The sequence below is a fragment of the Trifolium pratense genome, linkage group LG6 (genome assembly GCF_020283565.1).
Source record: "Trifolium pratense cultivar HEN17-A07 linkage group LG6, ARS_RC_1.1, whole genome shotgun sequence".
Taxonomy (NCBI): domain Eukaryota; kingdom Viridiplantae; phylum Streptophyta; class Magnoliopsida; order Fabales; family Fabaceae; genus Trifolium; species Trifolium pratense.
The window spans coordinates 23285373-23298732 of record NC_060064.1 but is presented as its reverse complement, the minus strand read 5'-3'; the positions used below and the strand labels follow the sequence as shown (position 1 = coordinate 23298732).

Genomic DNA, 13360 nt, shown 5'->3' with positions numbered 1-13360 from the left:
AATGAGCTCCTTGATAAAGGTGAATGTGGAGGAGTCTTGGTTAGTGGATGTTACTTTTGTGTTGAACCATAAGATTGGTTGTGTCCTTTTTTTTGTATTTAGATTTGCCGATTTGTGGAAATCCTCGCCATTTATCATTCTGGTATCCTCTAGTTAAGAAAATTCACAAGAAACATTCTGGCTGGAAGAGTAGGGAGGAACCTTTCCATGGGTGGTCAATTGGTTCTCCTTAAATTTGTCTTGTCATCGATTTCAGTTTATTTTCTTTCATTCTTCAAAGTTGTCACAAGCATTATTTTTTCTATTGAATCCTTGTTTAAATATTTTATGTGGGAGTGAGGAGGTGAGGAAGATTCATTGGGTTAATTGGGATAAAGTGTGTTTAGACATGTAATGTGGTTGTTTGGGAGGTTAGGGTAAGGGTGTTAGCCAAATTTTTAACTTGGTTTGAGTGGTTTGTTGTTGGTTAGTCTAGAAAGAAAGAAATAATCAAATTTTCCAAGCAAACACACTGATCAAGGAGCTTTTATTAAATAAAATTAAGGTTTTCTCTTGTTGGTAGTTGAAAGCCCGTAAAAAAGACTGATGTTTCTTTTAAATCAGTGGTGAATTAACCCTTCTACTTGCTTCAGCATAACTAGTTTTTGAGTTTTTGCTTTTTATTTTGTGAGAGCTTTCTTGTCGTTATTTCTTTGTAATGTGATTTTTTTGACACACACCTTATATTTTTAATATATTCTTTGGCTTATTCATAAAAATAAAAATAAAATAAAATAAAATATGGTTGTTAGACTAGTGTAAATTATCATATCATATATCATATGGCCCCTACTATTTCACCTTAATTAGCCAACTGATTATATTCATATCCTACATCAACTTGACCATTCAGATTAAATCTACCTCATCTCGACCATTCCGGTCATGTTTCCACCATTCAGCTTATGCCCACTTCCCTCATTTAGGTCATGCCTAACATAGTTCCACCATTCAGCAGCTTATGCTCACTTCCCTCATTTTGTATAATAACTTAATAAGCAAATGTGTATATTTTTATGTCTAAGTGTACATTCAAACAGGATTCATTTGATTATATTAAATTAAACCCCCCACGTGCATTAATTGGTTATAATAGATAAATAAATGATAATGATAAGCACCTAGCTGTCTTAGTATCTTATATGATACATACATCCACTTTTCATGTGTTTGAACATATTGTAAGAGTTGTCATTATTATTGATATATCTTATAACAGCCAGCCAAAAAAGAATATAAAATTCTCAAAGTCATTTTGGGTAAACTTACAAAAGAAGTTGGAGCATACTTTTTTTTTGTCAAGTTGGAGAGTATACTTTTATTAGAAGGTTAGGAAGTAGGAATTAGGAAAATTGACCGAAACTTTATATATTCAGAAGAAATTGCGGCAATATTATTATAATAGGACTTATGCAACTTGATGCAATTACAGCTTAATTTAATTTATATACATCGTCGGTATAAAATTATTTTGCACATGTATCAAATAATATACCGACACATCATGTATGATAATTAAAAACATATGATGTGTCAATTCATTGAATGATGTGGCAACGCGTCATTAGATATATATGTAAAAAAAAAATATACTGACAGTGCATAACAATTAAATTAACCAAAACTTTTTGGAAGCCCAAAGTAGTACTATAACAAGAAGTTGATGAGAATTTTACATTGCTGCTATTTATCTTCATTATTATCTTTGAAATTGAAGGACATGTTTTTCTTTATTTTTGCCGACAAAATGATAAATATCCATTAACATTAATTAGTACATACAATTGTGATTTCGAGTTTAAACTTGAGTGAAGATTTTTAACTTAATATTAATATTGGTATTTATTAATTGAGCTAGATATTAGGGACCAAATGTAAATGATGTTAATTCAAAAAAATTTATATGTCAATTTTGAATTATATAAATCCAGACATTAGTGTTCCTGTTCCGGGGAGCATATAACAAATTCTCAATTGACAGCGATATTGCAAATTATTGCAGGAACCGATATTCGAATCATATTACTTCGTGGCCGAATTCTAGATTACCGAGACTCGATTTCACTATATATGAACCAAGGGGCATATAAATAAATATTAAACTATATGTAGAACATGATTAGAAATGTTAAGTTGGTCGTTATTTAGAGCATTTAAATTTCAGCACGTTACCAAGTTTAGTTGGTTTTTATTTTGTGATCTAGATTGATAGAGTAGGAATTTATCAAAAGATTGTCCAAATGATTGACGTTCTTTTATTTTAAATGCTAACTTCTTATTTAATAAATTTGAAGTAAATTGTTTTTTACTATATTTATTTTGATCGCTGTTAAATTTTGAATTACTAAGGATATTTCTCCTAAAAAATAAAAAGATAATTATACATAAAAAAATAACTTAAAAAATTGTCTAAACCCAACATATTTATCAAGAAACAAATTGGTGATCCCCTTTTCGATTTTTCATTCGAGTTCTTACATTGTAGTACAAATTAAGAGGTAATTTTTCATTTTTATTTTTGACAATAAAATGCAATTTCTCTTAGGAAATGTTAAATAAAAATTCCATGTAGGTAATATATTAAAAAAAAAAATAGCTTTAATGAACTTTTGATCCCCTATTTTGAAAAATCTGAATCCCCCTATTTTAAAAGCCAACTTTTTGATCCCTATTTTAAAAAACCAGAAGTTTTGATCCCCTATTTTAGATTTTTCTGAATTATAGTCACCAAATTGAGTTGGGGAACTAAAATTCAGGAAAATCTAAAATAGGAAATTAAAACTTCAGGTTTTTCAAAATAGGGGATCAAAAAGTTGACTTTTAAAATAGAGGGATCAAAAGTTCAGATTTTTCAAAATAGGGGATAAAAAAGTTGACTTTTAAAATAGGGGATCAAAAGTTTAAGTTTTTCAAAATAGGGGATCAAACGTGCATTAAAACCTAAAAGAAACTAATAAAATTTTAGTAATTCTAACAAATAGTATTATTGTTATCATCTTATTTATTTTTATTTTTTTGGTCAAATAGACCAGCAGTTAAAAAATTTACCTTAAAGATAAAAAGATAAAGTGTCCAAAATTTGATTTTCGACTCATGAACAATTATTCGATGTCCCTGACAACTAAACGAAAAACACAACATCTTATTGTTTTATCTTTCATTGCACACAGCTAATCCCTATGATTTGCAAAAAGAAAATAAAATCAACGCAATAATACATAAACTATGATGCATTATTATGAGCCACAAACGTTGTTTGCCATACTTCAATAATGATTGATGTCTAATATCTCAATCATCCACATTTGTCTTTACCCTCTTATCATGTGTGACTAGAAAAGCTCTACCGTGATCTAAATTTTGTTCTACTGTTTACTTTGGTTTGCGCTGGTATCCGGGCGTATATACTATGGTATCACTCACTCCCCTACCTCATGTGTTTCAAATTTGTCTGTCTGGAAAGCAATTTAAATACTTTTTTTCTTTTTTTCCAATAACTGATATCCGACCTAATAGATCGACTAATCTGGTTCGGAAATCAAAACCTGGTATCAAGTGATTTATGTCTTCTCTTGATCACAATTGCGGTATAAAGTTCAACGTCAATCATCACTAGATCAACTGTATTGATACTTTATGTTTCTTTGTATGTGGATCATGAAAAAAGGAGTTCATCATCATAAACTATGTAAAGTTTGAAGGAACATACTCAAATATAATTTTTGCCAATAGAGGAAGTGATAATTATATTTACCACAAAAAATTCACATACGTAATTGTTAGATTTTATTTTTATATATAATTTAAATTTGAATGAAGATCGATGTTCAATCTAATAACATTAATAATTGTTGGTTGAGTTATGTTTTACATATAAATATATTTTTGTTGGTTTATGTTTTACAGACTTATAAATATATTTTTAACTGAAACTAATTATTTACTTGATGCTGAGACCACTATTTTTTTAATTAAAACAAAAAATTATTTAATTGATATTCAATCTTGTCATTTGTAGTTGTTTTAGTAATGACACCGTTAAAAAGAAATTATAAAATTGGTCAAATAAAAAAGTAGAGGAAAGAAACTCTTAATTAGTTAATTTTTTTTGACAAACTCTTAATTAGGCTTTGTTTGGATTAACTTATTTTTGAGTTTATGTAATTTTTATGTATTGTTTTTCTTTTTAAAACTTGGTATCCGGCCTTAGGTCAGACTAATCCAAGAGGACCAATCCCACCGTCCACTTGCGAGGGCCCCAATTAAAGCCAGAGTTTTTTTTTCTTTGTATGGACTTAGCCCACCGAAATTGACTCCAGGGGGAATCGAACCTGAGACCTTGAGAGGAGCATACTCCAAGGACCCAAGCCAACACCACTAGACCAACCCCAAGTGGGTTATTTTTATGTATTATTATAAATTTGTCAAAGTAGTTTATAATAAAATAGCTTATAAAAAACACAAGTCTCACTAGTGTGAACTTATAAAATAGCATAAAATCTAATTTATATTGCATAAGTTATTTGCATAAGCTCAAAAATAAGATAAACCAAACAGGGCCTTAGTTAATTAGAAAGACATAAAATAATATTGGGTCAAGTAGGGATGGCAACAGGCGCCCATATGTGCGAGTTTGACACTTACCAAACTCACACCCGATATCATCACTCAAACCCAAATGCTGTTCGGGTGGCAAAACAACATCCACGCCCACACCTATTGGGTTCGGGTTTTTTCCACCCAAATCCAAACCTGCAGCGCATTTGAAAATAATTTACAAATTTAAGAAATTAAATTTCAACGTAGACTTTGAATTAAATTACAACTAAAATTAAGGTCTTCCAAGGAAATTCAAACATAGACTTTCAAGAAATTACAACATAAACTTTCAAGAAATTAATGTACAACTAAAATTAAGGTCTTCCAAGGAAATTGAGGGAGAGTATGGGGGATAATTAGGTAATTATAAAATATTTCGGGTGAGTGTATGAGTTTCGGGTGTGAGTTTGACCGATACCCAACCCACACCCATATTATCGGGTGTCACCCAAACCCAAACTCAGTCAACTCGAGTTTCGCCCGTTGACTTTGGTTTGAGTTCGGATGGATCTCTCAAGTTTGGATTTTTCTGTCATCCCCTAGGGTCAACATGTCATTCAACACGAGTCCGTTTGACTGAGTCGAAAGAAAGAGGGAAGAAAAAAAATTACGGAAACCAGTGAATCAACTTAGACTAAAATTAATCTAAATCCATTTATTAATTTTCGTAATTTTTTTTTTCTCTTTCTTTTCATTCAACTAAACTGACCGATATATCTTCTAAATTTGGTTAAATACTTATTCACCTCTTTCTTTTTCTGAAAGGTACTTATTCCTCTCTTTAGATTTGGTCCCTTTCCCTTCTACTTGTTTCTTAAGTAAAAAACCAAAAGTTCACTTATCACATGGATATTCTCTTCATTGTTTACAGCATGACATGGACATTTTTTTTACGAAATGGACATTCTTAAAAGGTTAGTATTAAGTATTTACTATTTTTTTTTGGTAAAGTCAAATTAAAATAGACAATAAAATTGAATTCATAACGAAATTAAACTTAATATTTTATAATTTTATAGAAATTAACAAAAAATATATCTAATCCTTAAAAAAATTATAAAGCCAACAACCAGTAAATTGTGAGTATCATACTTCAAAAAAAATTGTTACCAATGGATTATTATTTTATTTTTTTACGGAAGTTATTGATGCAAAGATGTTGGTACTTGGTACCATATACAAAAAACAATATAGATTCCAAATAATAATAATAATCCAATTTAATTTAATAAACTAAACAAGAAGTCACCGAGAAACCGGCACTTCCTGTTTCTTAGCCAACTCAACAAGAAAAGGTTTCAATTTATTTTTCCACAATTGCGCGCCATATTCCTCCCCTTTTCCACGCTTCTTCATTTCAACTACAACTAACTCATCCGTTAACCGGTAAACCACAACAAGAGCAATCAAATTACCTTCTTGCCCTTCCAACTTTGCTCCACCACAATTCTCCATTCTTTTCACCACTACTTTTGTCCCCTTCACCATTTCCACCACCCTCTCCAAAATCCTTGCCGGCACCTCCGCCGAAACAACCCGTTCAATTAAAACTGACCCGTCATTTTCCTCAAACATACCCGACATATCCAACCCAGTTGAAAAAGATATCAAGTCAAATGCGTTCATTGGTTTAAATCCGATTCGATTCTCCCCCTCCAGCTCAGACTTAACTAAAACCCGGTCCAACTTAAATCCACCCAAGTTGAACCACGGGTCTTCAAGAATCTCATCAACGGTTATCCTTGTCTTAGGATTCGTTTCCAACAAACGTGATAAGAGATTCTTCAGATCACAAGATATCTCTTTCGGTAAACGAAATTGACCGCGGTAAATTTTTCTATAAAGCACGGTAATATTATAATCATTAAACGGTAAATACCCTGTAGTAAGAGCAAACAAAACGACGCCGCATGACCATACATCAGCTTTCGCACCATCGTAGCCTTTCTTCGCGAGTATCTCCGGTGCCACGTAGGACGGTGTACCACAAACGGTGTGAAGTAAACCGTCGGGTCGGATCTGGTTTTTAACGGCGCTTAAACCGAAATCCGTTACTTTGAGATTATCATTCTCGTCGAGTAAAAGATTATCGAGTTTAAGATCGCGGTGGAAAACGCCGCGAGAGTGACAGTGTTTCACGGCGGAGATGAGTTGCCGGAAGTATCTTCTAGCGTGGCCTTCAGTAAGCTTTTCTTTGCCTGCTACTTCTTCGAAGAGTTCGCCGGCGGCGGCGAATTCAACGATGAAGTAAATTTTGGACTTCGATGCGAGAACTTCAAACAGGTCAATGATGTTAGGGTGGTGGAGACGGCGGAGAATTGAGATCTCGCGTTCAATGTTGGCGGCGAATTCTCCATTGATGAGTTTTTTCTTGCTTATGACTTTCACCGCCACGCTCTTCCCGTTTTCAACGTTTGTCGCGTGATACACCTTCGCGGATGCACCAACGCCCAATAATCTTCCAATTTCGTATTTACCGAACAAAACGACGCGTTTTGACTCGTTTTGTGTTTGAATTTGCGTGTTTTCTGCCATAACGGTGTCGTTTTGTACCTTATATCTAACTGATTTAAGATAGATAAGGATTTGTTTGGGTTTAGAGTTGCCGTGGTTAATGATTATTGGTGCTGGAGATTTTCTAACGTGCTTTTGGAGATTAATGAATAATCTTTAAAGAAACTAAACTTCAAGAGCCACGCACTATTAAAATAATGGCTGTTTTGAAGTATATTTGGGTGAAAGGAAAGGAAAGGAAAGGAAAGGAAAAGAAGAGTAAGTTATGTGGTGTAGTGAAGAGTGGAATACGGAAGCTATTTAAAGATAATCACTTCTAGGTTGGATGCTGCCTTTGAACGTACGACAATACTTAGTACACGATTTTTTTTTTAATGTAAGTTGTAAACAAACAGGTGTATTATTGATGTTGGTACAATAATAATAGTAATCATTTTCATATACGTAACACAAGTGTTACTTGGGGTCAATGGTTGTGGGATGTCTGATTTTGATAACACACGGTTTATATTTTAAATTTGGTAATTTTACAGTTTTTGATTCTTAATTAAAAAAATAAAATTCTTTTTTAGGTTAATTTAATAAATAATGTATGTGACCTGTAACATATGCCAAATACATTAGAAATCCAATAAAATTAAATAATATTTTAGTACACAAAAATACTTCCACTTTGAAATTATTGATCGATATTCTAGTACACAAAAATATTCCTACTTTATTTAAAAATTGAGGCTAAAATCAGTTTATAAATAACACACACTTTTCAATATAATGAAATGTTTTTTACAAAGATTAAACTTATGATGCCTTGTACAAATCTCAAACAAGACAATACCTCAACAAATGTAGAATGGTGAAGTTGAAACAACTAGTCTGAACAACCATAAAATTGTTTGAGAGAATTTAAGAAATATTTTATAACATGTTGATAAGTTGTTTTCAAATTATTTTTAACATATTTTTGTAAATTCTTATTTGTTATAGTTTCTTCACTATCATTTTCCAAAGAGAGATTTACAATTGACCAATTGTTAAGTGATCCAATGATGATCTGTGTTGTTGAATTTGATAAGGAGGATCACAGTTCGATTCTCTCTGCAAATGAGATTTGGAGGGGCTGAAATCACTTTATGTCAGAACTGATCTCCAAATCCGATTAGACGTTCTAGTAAGCTGGATATAGGTAGTGAAAACTAAAATAAAAGAAAAAAAGAGAGAAAGAGGCTTAGAATTATGTTAAGGAACCGCGTTGGCAATAATAAGGAAGAAAACACGTTGAAATGAATGTGTCGTGTCCATTTTCTTTTGGATGTAAAAGTTGGTGCTTATGGATAATGGTTGTAGACTTGTAGTAGCCAAACATTCGTTTTAGTGATGTATAGGGTGTGTGTGAGAGAGACAGAGTGGTGACCACATAACCATTAATGATAAATGTATATCAGTAGATACATGTTCATACTATTGTACCATTCTTTGTCTATAAATGAGCATTAACTGCCTCGTACCTACGTGAGGGTATCCCTAAGGCCCATACCTTTTTATTTTGCAATATCAATTACTCCTTGATTTATCTTTCACTTAAATGCAGTTTCAACATTTTATTTTGATTGAATTTGAACTTTAATCTTCAGAATTTTAGTCTTATGTTTTACTGTGCACTTTTTAGCATTTTGTCTGAGCATATAGAGTTATTTTATTTCTTGAAAGTGTCACTCGTTATCATAATAATCCTTGAATCATAAAAAAATATTTTAAAATCTATAAATGTAACTTCCGTTAGTCAGAATAGTCTCTAACATTAATTTTTAGCAAAGAACCGTTTGATAGTGCCGACGACGGTTTGTTGACTTCGTTGACTAATACATGTCACTTCCGTTTAAAATCTGATGCCAAGTAGGCAAAGACCATATTGAAAGCAAAATAGAACAAAAAGGAAGATGGATGGTTATATCACTACAAGAAAACATAACATTATTGACCAAACTTATTGAGGGCTAAAAGCCCTCAGTAATGTATTTGTGGGTTATTGAAGGCTCCCAGCCGTCAATAACGTATAAGGCCGCCAGTAATGCATCTTGGACGACGTAAAAATTCAAAACGGTCAAATTGAACATTAGTGGCGGCTAGGGGCCGCCAGTAATGCATCTTGAACGACGTAAAAGGTGTCAGTATTTACGACGGCTGCAGGCCGCCAGTAATACAATTACCGTTGAGCATTTGTGGCGGTCAGGGGCCGCCAGTAATGTACAAATTCGAATTTCAAATGTGAACGTTACGTGAATATTTTATTTAATTCACTTCTCCTACTTCTCCTATATATAACTCCTCAACAAATCCATTCTACTTCACTTCATTTTAACATTTCCATTCTCTCTCTAAATTTTCTCTAACTTCTCTCCTAAATTTCATACTTTTAACTTTCATATCTTCATCCAAAAAGTGGTAAGTGTTTGTATTTTACTTTTACAAAGTTAAAATTTTTGCTTTGTTATTTAAATGTATATGTTCTAATATTTGTTGTTTACCATTTTTATTAGCAAGTCTTATTCTCGTGGCATCGGAGGTCGTGGGTTAGGAGCGGAGTTTGTGGGTTAGGAGCGCGCCAAGTAAGAATCTACTCGGCACCCAAGTAAGTAACGTAATTTTATTTTATAATACTTAGTGATAGTTTTTTTTGACCGTATACTTAGTAATAGTTATTAATTGTTACTAACATTTTATTATCACTATGTATAAAAATTATTGTTTTTGTAAAAAAAATTAAAAAAATAAATTTAATTTTGAACATTTCGAAAACAGTAAATATTTTTTAAAAAAAAGAATTTATTTTTTTCCAAAAAAACAGTATATTTATATTCCTCTTTTTAAAACTCGAATTTTTAAAAAATAATTTAATAATTTAATTATTTAAAAATCAATATTATTGATTTTTAAATAATTAAATTATTAAATTATTTTTTTAAAATTCATAGTGCATTACCGACGGCTGCAGTCCGCCAGAAATTCACCCTCGAATTCCGTTATTGGCGGCTGCAGGCCGTCACAAATGAGGATGCTTTTTGATTTGACCGTTGTGCATTATTGGCGGCTCCAGGCCGTCAGTAACGTTATTGACGGTCCTGGGCCGCCAGTAAACATTACCGGCGAGCATTTTCCAGAGGGCCCTTGGCCGCCAATAATGCATGCAATTTTGACGAAATTTGTGCATTATTGAGGGCTTTTGACCGCCAGTAATACGTTGTTTTCTTGTAGTGTATCTATAGTATATTTCATTTTTCAGACAAACACGTTTTCTCTCACACAAGTATCTCAAAGTAACCTAGCATACCCTCACTCATCTTCTTCTTCAATAACCCTTCCTCCATTTTTCTCATTAAATTTGGATGTATGATAGAAATATCATGGTAGAAGGGAAATTAAAGCGCGTTTTAAAGATGGATCGTTGAAGAATTTGTTACTTCCACGGTGTAACAAGATATTGTTAAAAGAGCGGGAGAGATAAGATTTTTGTGTCTTAAATATATGTATGAGTTAATTCAGAGGTCAAAAGATGTCATAGATCATTTAGAGAAGGTTGGATTTATGAATAATTATTACATGTGGAGAGTGGAGATTATTACGTGAACAAGAGCCACCGAATATATTAATGCTCGATTTGATGTTAATATGCACGCTTTGAGCAGTGGAGCAAAAAGGAGTGTGAAAACTTTGGCCAGATGGAAGATATGAATGGTGACGCTCTCGGGGTGAACATGTCTTACGAAGGGAGCGGCGAAGAGGAAATACTTCCTAACGAGAAAACGTTGAAGTTTTATTCAATGATGGGGGAAGTAAACGAAGCGTTGTTTGAAGGGTCATCTTGGAAGTATCTTTGCACTCAAATGAATCTAGGCACGTTGTTGTACACCTACGAACGAGTGGGAAACATGGCAATTATTGTTCCCTAAAATGTCTCTTCATTTCCGCATAGAGTACACGTCAGCACGTGCTAACCGCTATGAGGAGCAAAAGATATCCCAAAAGTGTTTCACTTTCACAATGTTCCTATGCCACCATAGACAGTCTATAAAGACACACAAGATAAACGTTTGCTAAAGTACATCCGTACTCCCTAACATCCATCCTATTGAAGATTTTTCACATATAGTGAACACACTTTCCATCTTGATTCCTCAAGAGTGAATATTTAAATCCTTATTATATCACATATAGTAAGGACATGAGGGCAACTGTTCTGGACTGGCCAAAGACCCATAGACATAAGTAGCCCATTTCGTCACAACCCATCAACACGTATACATTTAACTAATGTGTATCATCTTCATAGAGCTTCATGCATAATGTATAAATGACATATCCCGGAAGTCTAATGTATTTGTATAATTCATCAACACTAGCGAATAAATGATCCCCTTATAAGATGTTTGTGACTCATTCCACTCACATGGAGGGACTCATAAATTGTTATGCACATCATTATTTTATATATGCACATGCGCATTCATCCTCAAGATACACATTCTTACCCAATTTACAATATCTCACATCGAGCAAATACTTTTTTGAACAAACCAAAATGATATATATATATATATATATATATATATATATATATATATATATATATATATCATCTTCCCATCTCAAGAGGTGCCAAGAAAGACTAAGTAAGGATACAAAGAGTCAAGATACACGAACCAAAAGAAACTATACAAGGTCCAAACAAAGCATAAGACTAGACCACCAGCTATGACAGTTCAAAGCAAAAATACAACTCGTCGCTTTCAACCACCTGTAGAAAAAAGTCTTGATCTTGTCCAACATGTGATGCACTGGGAAATCTTGAGGCCAAAATGAACATTATTCAGAGCGCGTAACAGCTAGTTTGTGTAGGACTGATTGTGCAAGACTGACTTGAACTATTTTTCACATTGAGCAAATACTAACTTGAACGTTGAATTGCTAACATTTTTACAGGTACATTTTCCAGCCTACTTGAAGGAACCATATGTTCTACTCGTCCAGAACATATAATAATAACTAGAAGGAGTATTATTAATATTTTATTTTAAATAAATTTTCTACTTGAACATAATAATAAACTTAAATATCATTTGTACAAGTCTCTAGTTTCAATATAAAATTTGAAAAATAGTTGTTGATGATAATTTTATCTAAAGATTACATATTTGAAAAAACTTGTTATTGATAGAGTTTCTTAAAAAATGAGAAGCTCCCTCCCTTCATTTTGTTAAAGCCAATGTTGATGATTGCGGCAAGAATAATCTGGATAATTGTATTTTATTTTTAGTACATTATAAAATTGATTAATTGCTCAATTGAGTTAAAAAAAAAATTGTTAGAAGATATCAACCTCTTATATGAATATCAGTTACTTCGAGAAAATTAATCTTTACAATTGTACACAGAGAGTACATTTGATTTAAAAAAAATGATTAATTGCTCAATTTAGTCCAAAAATAAAAATTAAATTACTCCAAACAATTAATGGAACCAGTAACCATCCTATTTCCACTCCTTTTCCCTTTCTCTGACTTTATTTCCTCTCACTTTCTTCTAAACCACACATAATGTAAGTAAGATACAAATACATACATACCACTGATACTAGAATGTCAAATGAAATTTATATCGCGGTAGAAAAGTACGGATGCTTTTTTCAATATAAGGAGAGAAGTACGGATATTTCAGAAGAATAAAACCAGCCCTGGCTAGCTAGCTATTTAATTTTTTTTTCTTAATTAATAAAATGGTCCCTTAAAGATATTTTTAGTTTCACAATGACCCCTTAAAAAAAAGTCTGAATAGGTCCCTTAAAAAAAAAGTTCGAATAGGTCCTTAAAGATATATCCGTTAATTAGTTTGGTCCTTTCCGTCCAGTTTTTCCAGAAACGCTTAAATGATTTACTACATATATGTCATGTAAGCCGTCACGATTTACCACATAATGTATGCCATGTAAGCAGCCACAGTGCCACGTGTACACTACTTAACGGTTTCTGGAAAAAATGGACGGAAAAAACCAAACTAATTAACGAAGATGTATTTAAGGGACCTATTCGAACCTCTTTTTTTAAGGGACCAATGTGAAACAAAAAAAGTCTTTAAGGGACTATTTTACTAATAAAGCCTTTTTTTTCTATTATATTTTACCAAGTAATTTAAGGATTGTCTTTCTTTTTCA

General features: G+C 32.5%; 1 protein-coding gene across 1 annotated transcript; it reads right to left on the bottom strand.

The window, feature by feature from the left end:
- Positions 1-5843: 5843 nt before the first annotated feature.
- On the bottom strand, positions 5844-7707 carry LOC123888908 (CBL-interacting serine/threonine-protein kinase 14-like). The gene has a single exon (XM_045938069.1). It carries the CDS (start codon positions 7171-7173, stop codon positions 5884-5886), a length of 1290 nt encoding a protein of 429 aa, XP_045794025.1. The 5' UTR covers positions 7174-7707; the 3' UTR covers positions 5844-5883.
- Between the last annotated feature and the right edge of the window lie 5653 nt (positions 7708-13360).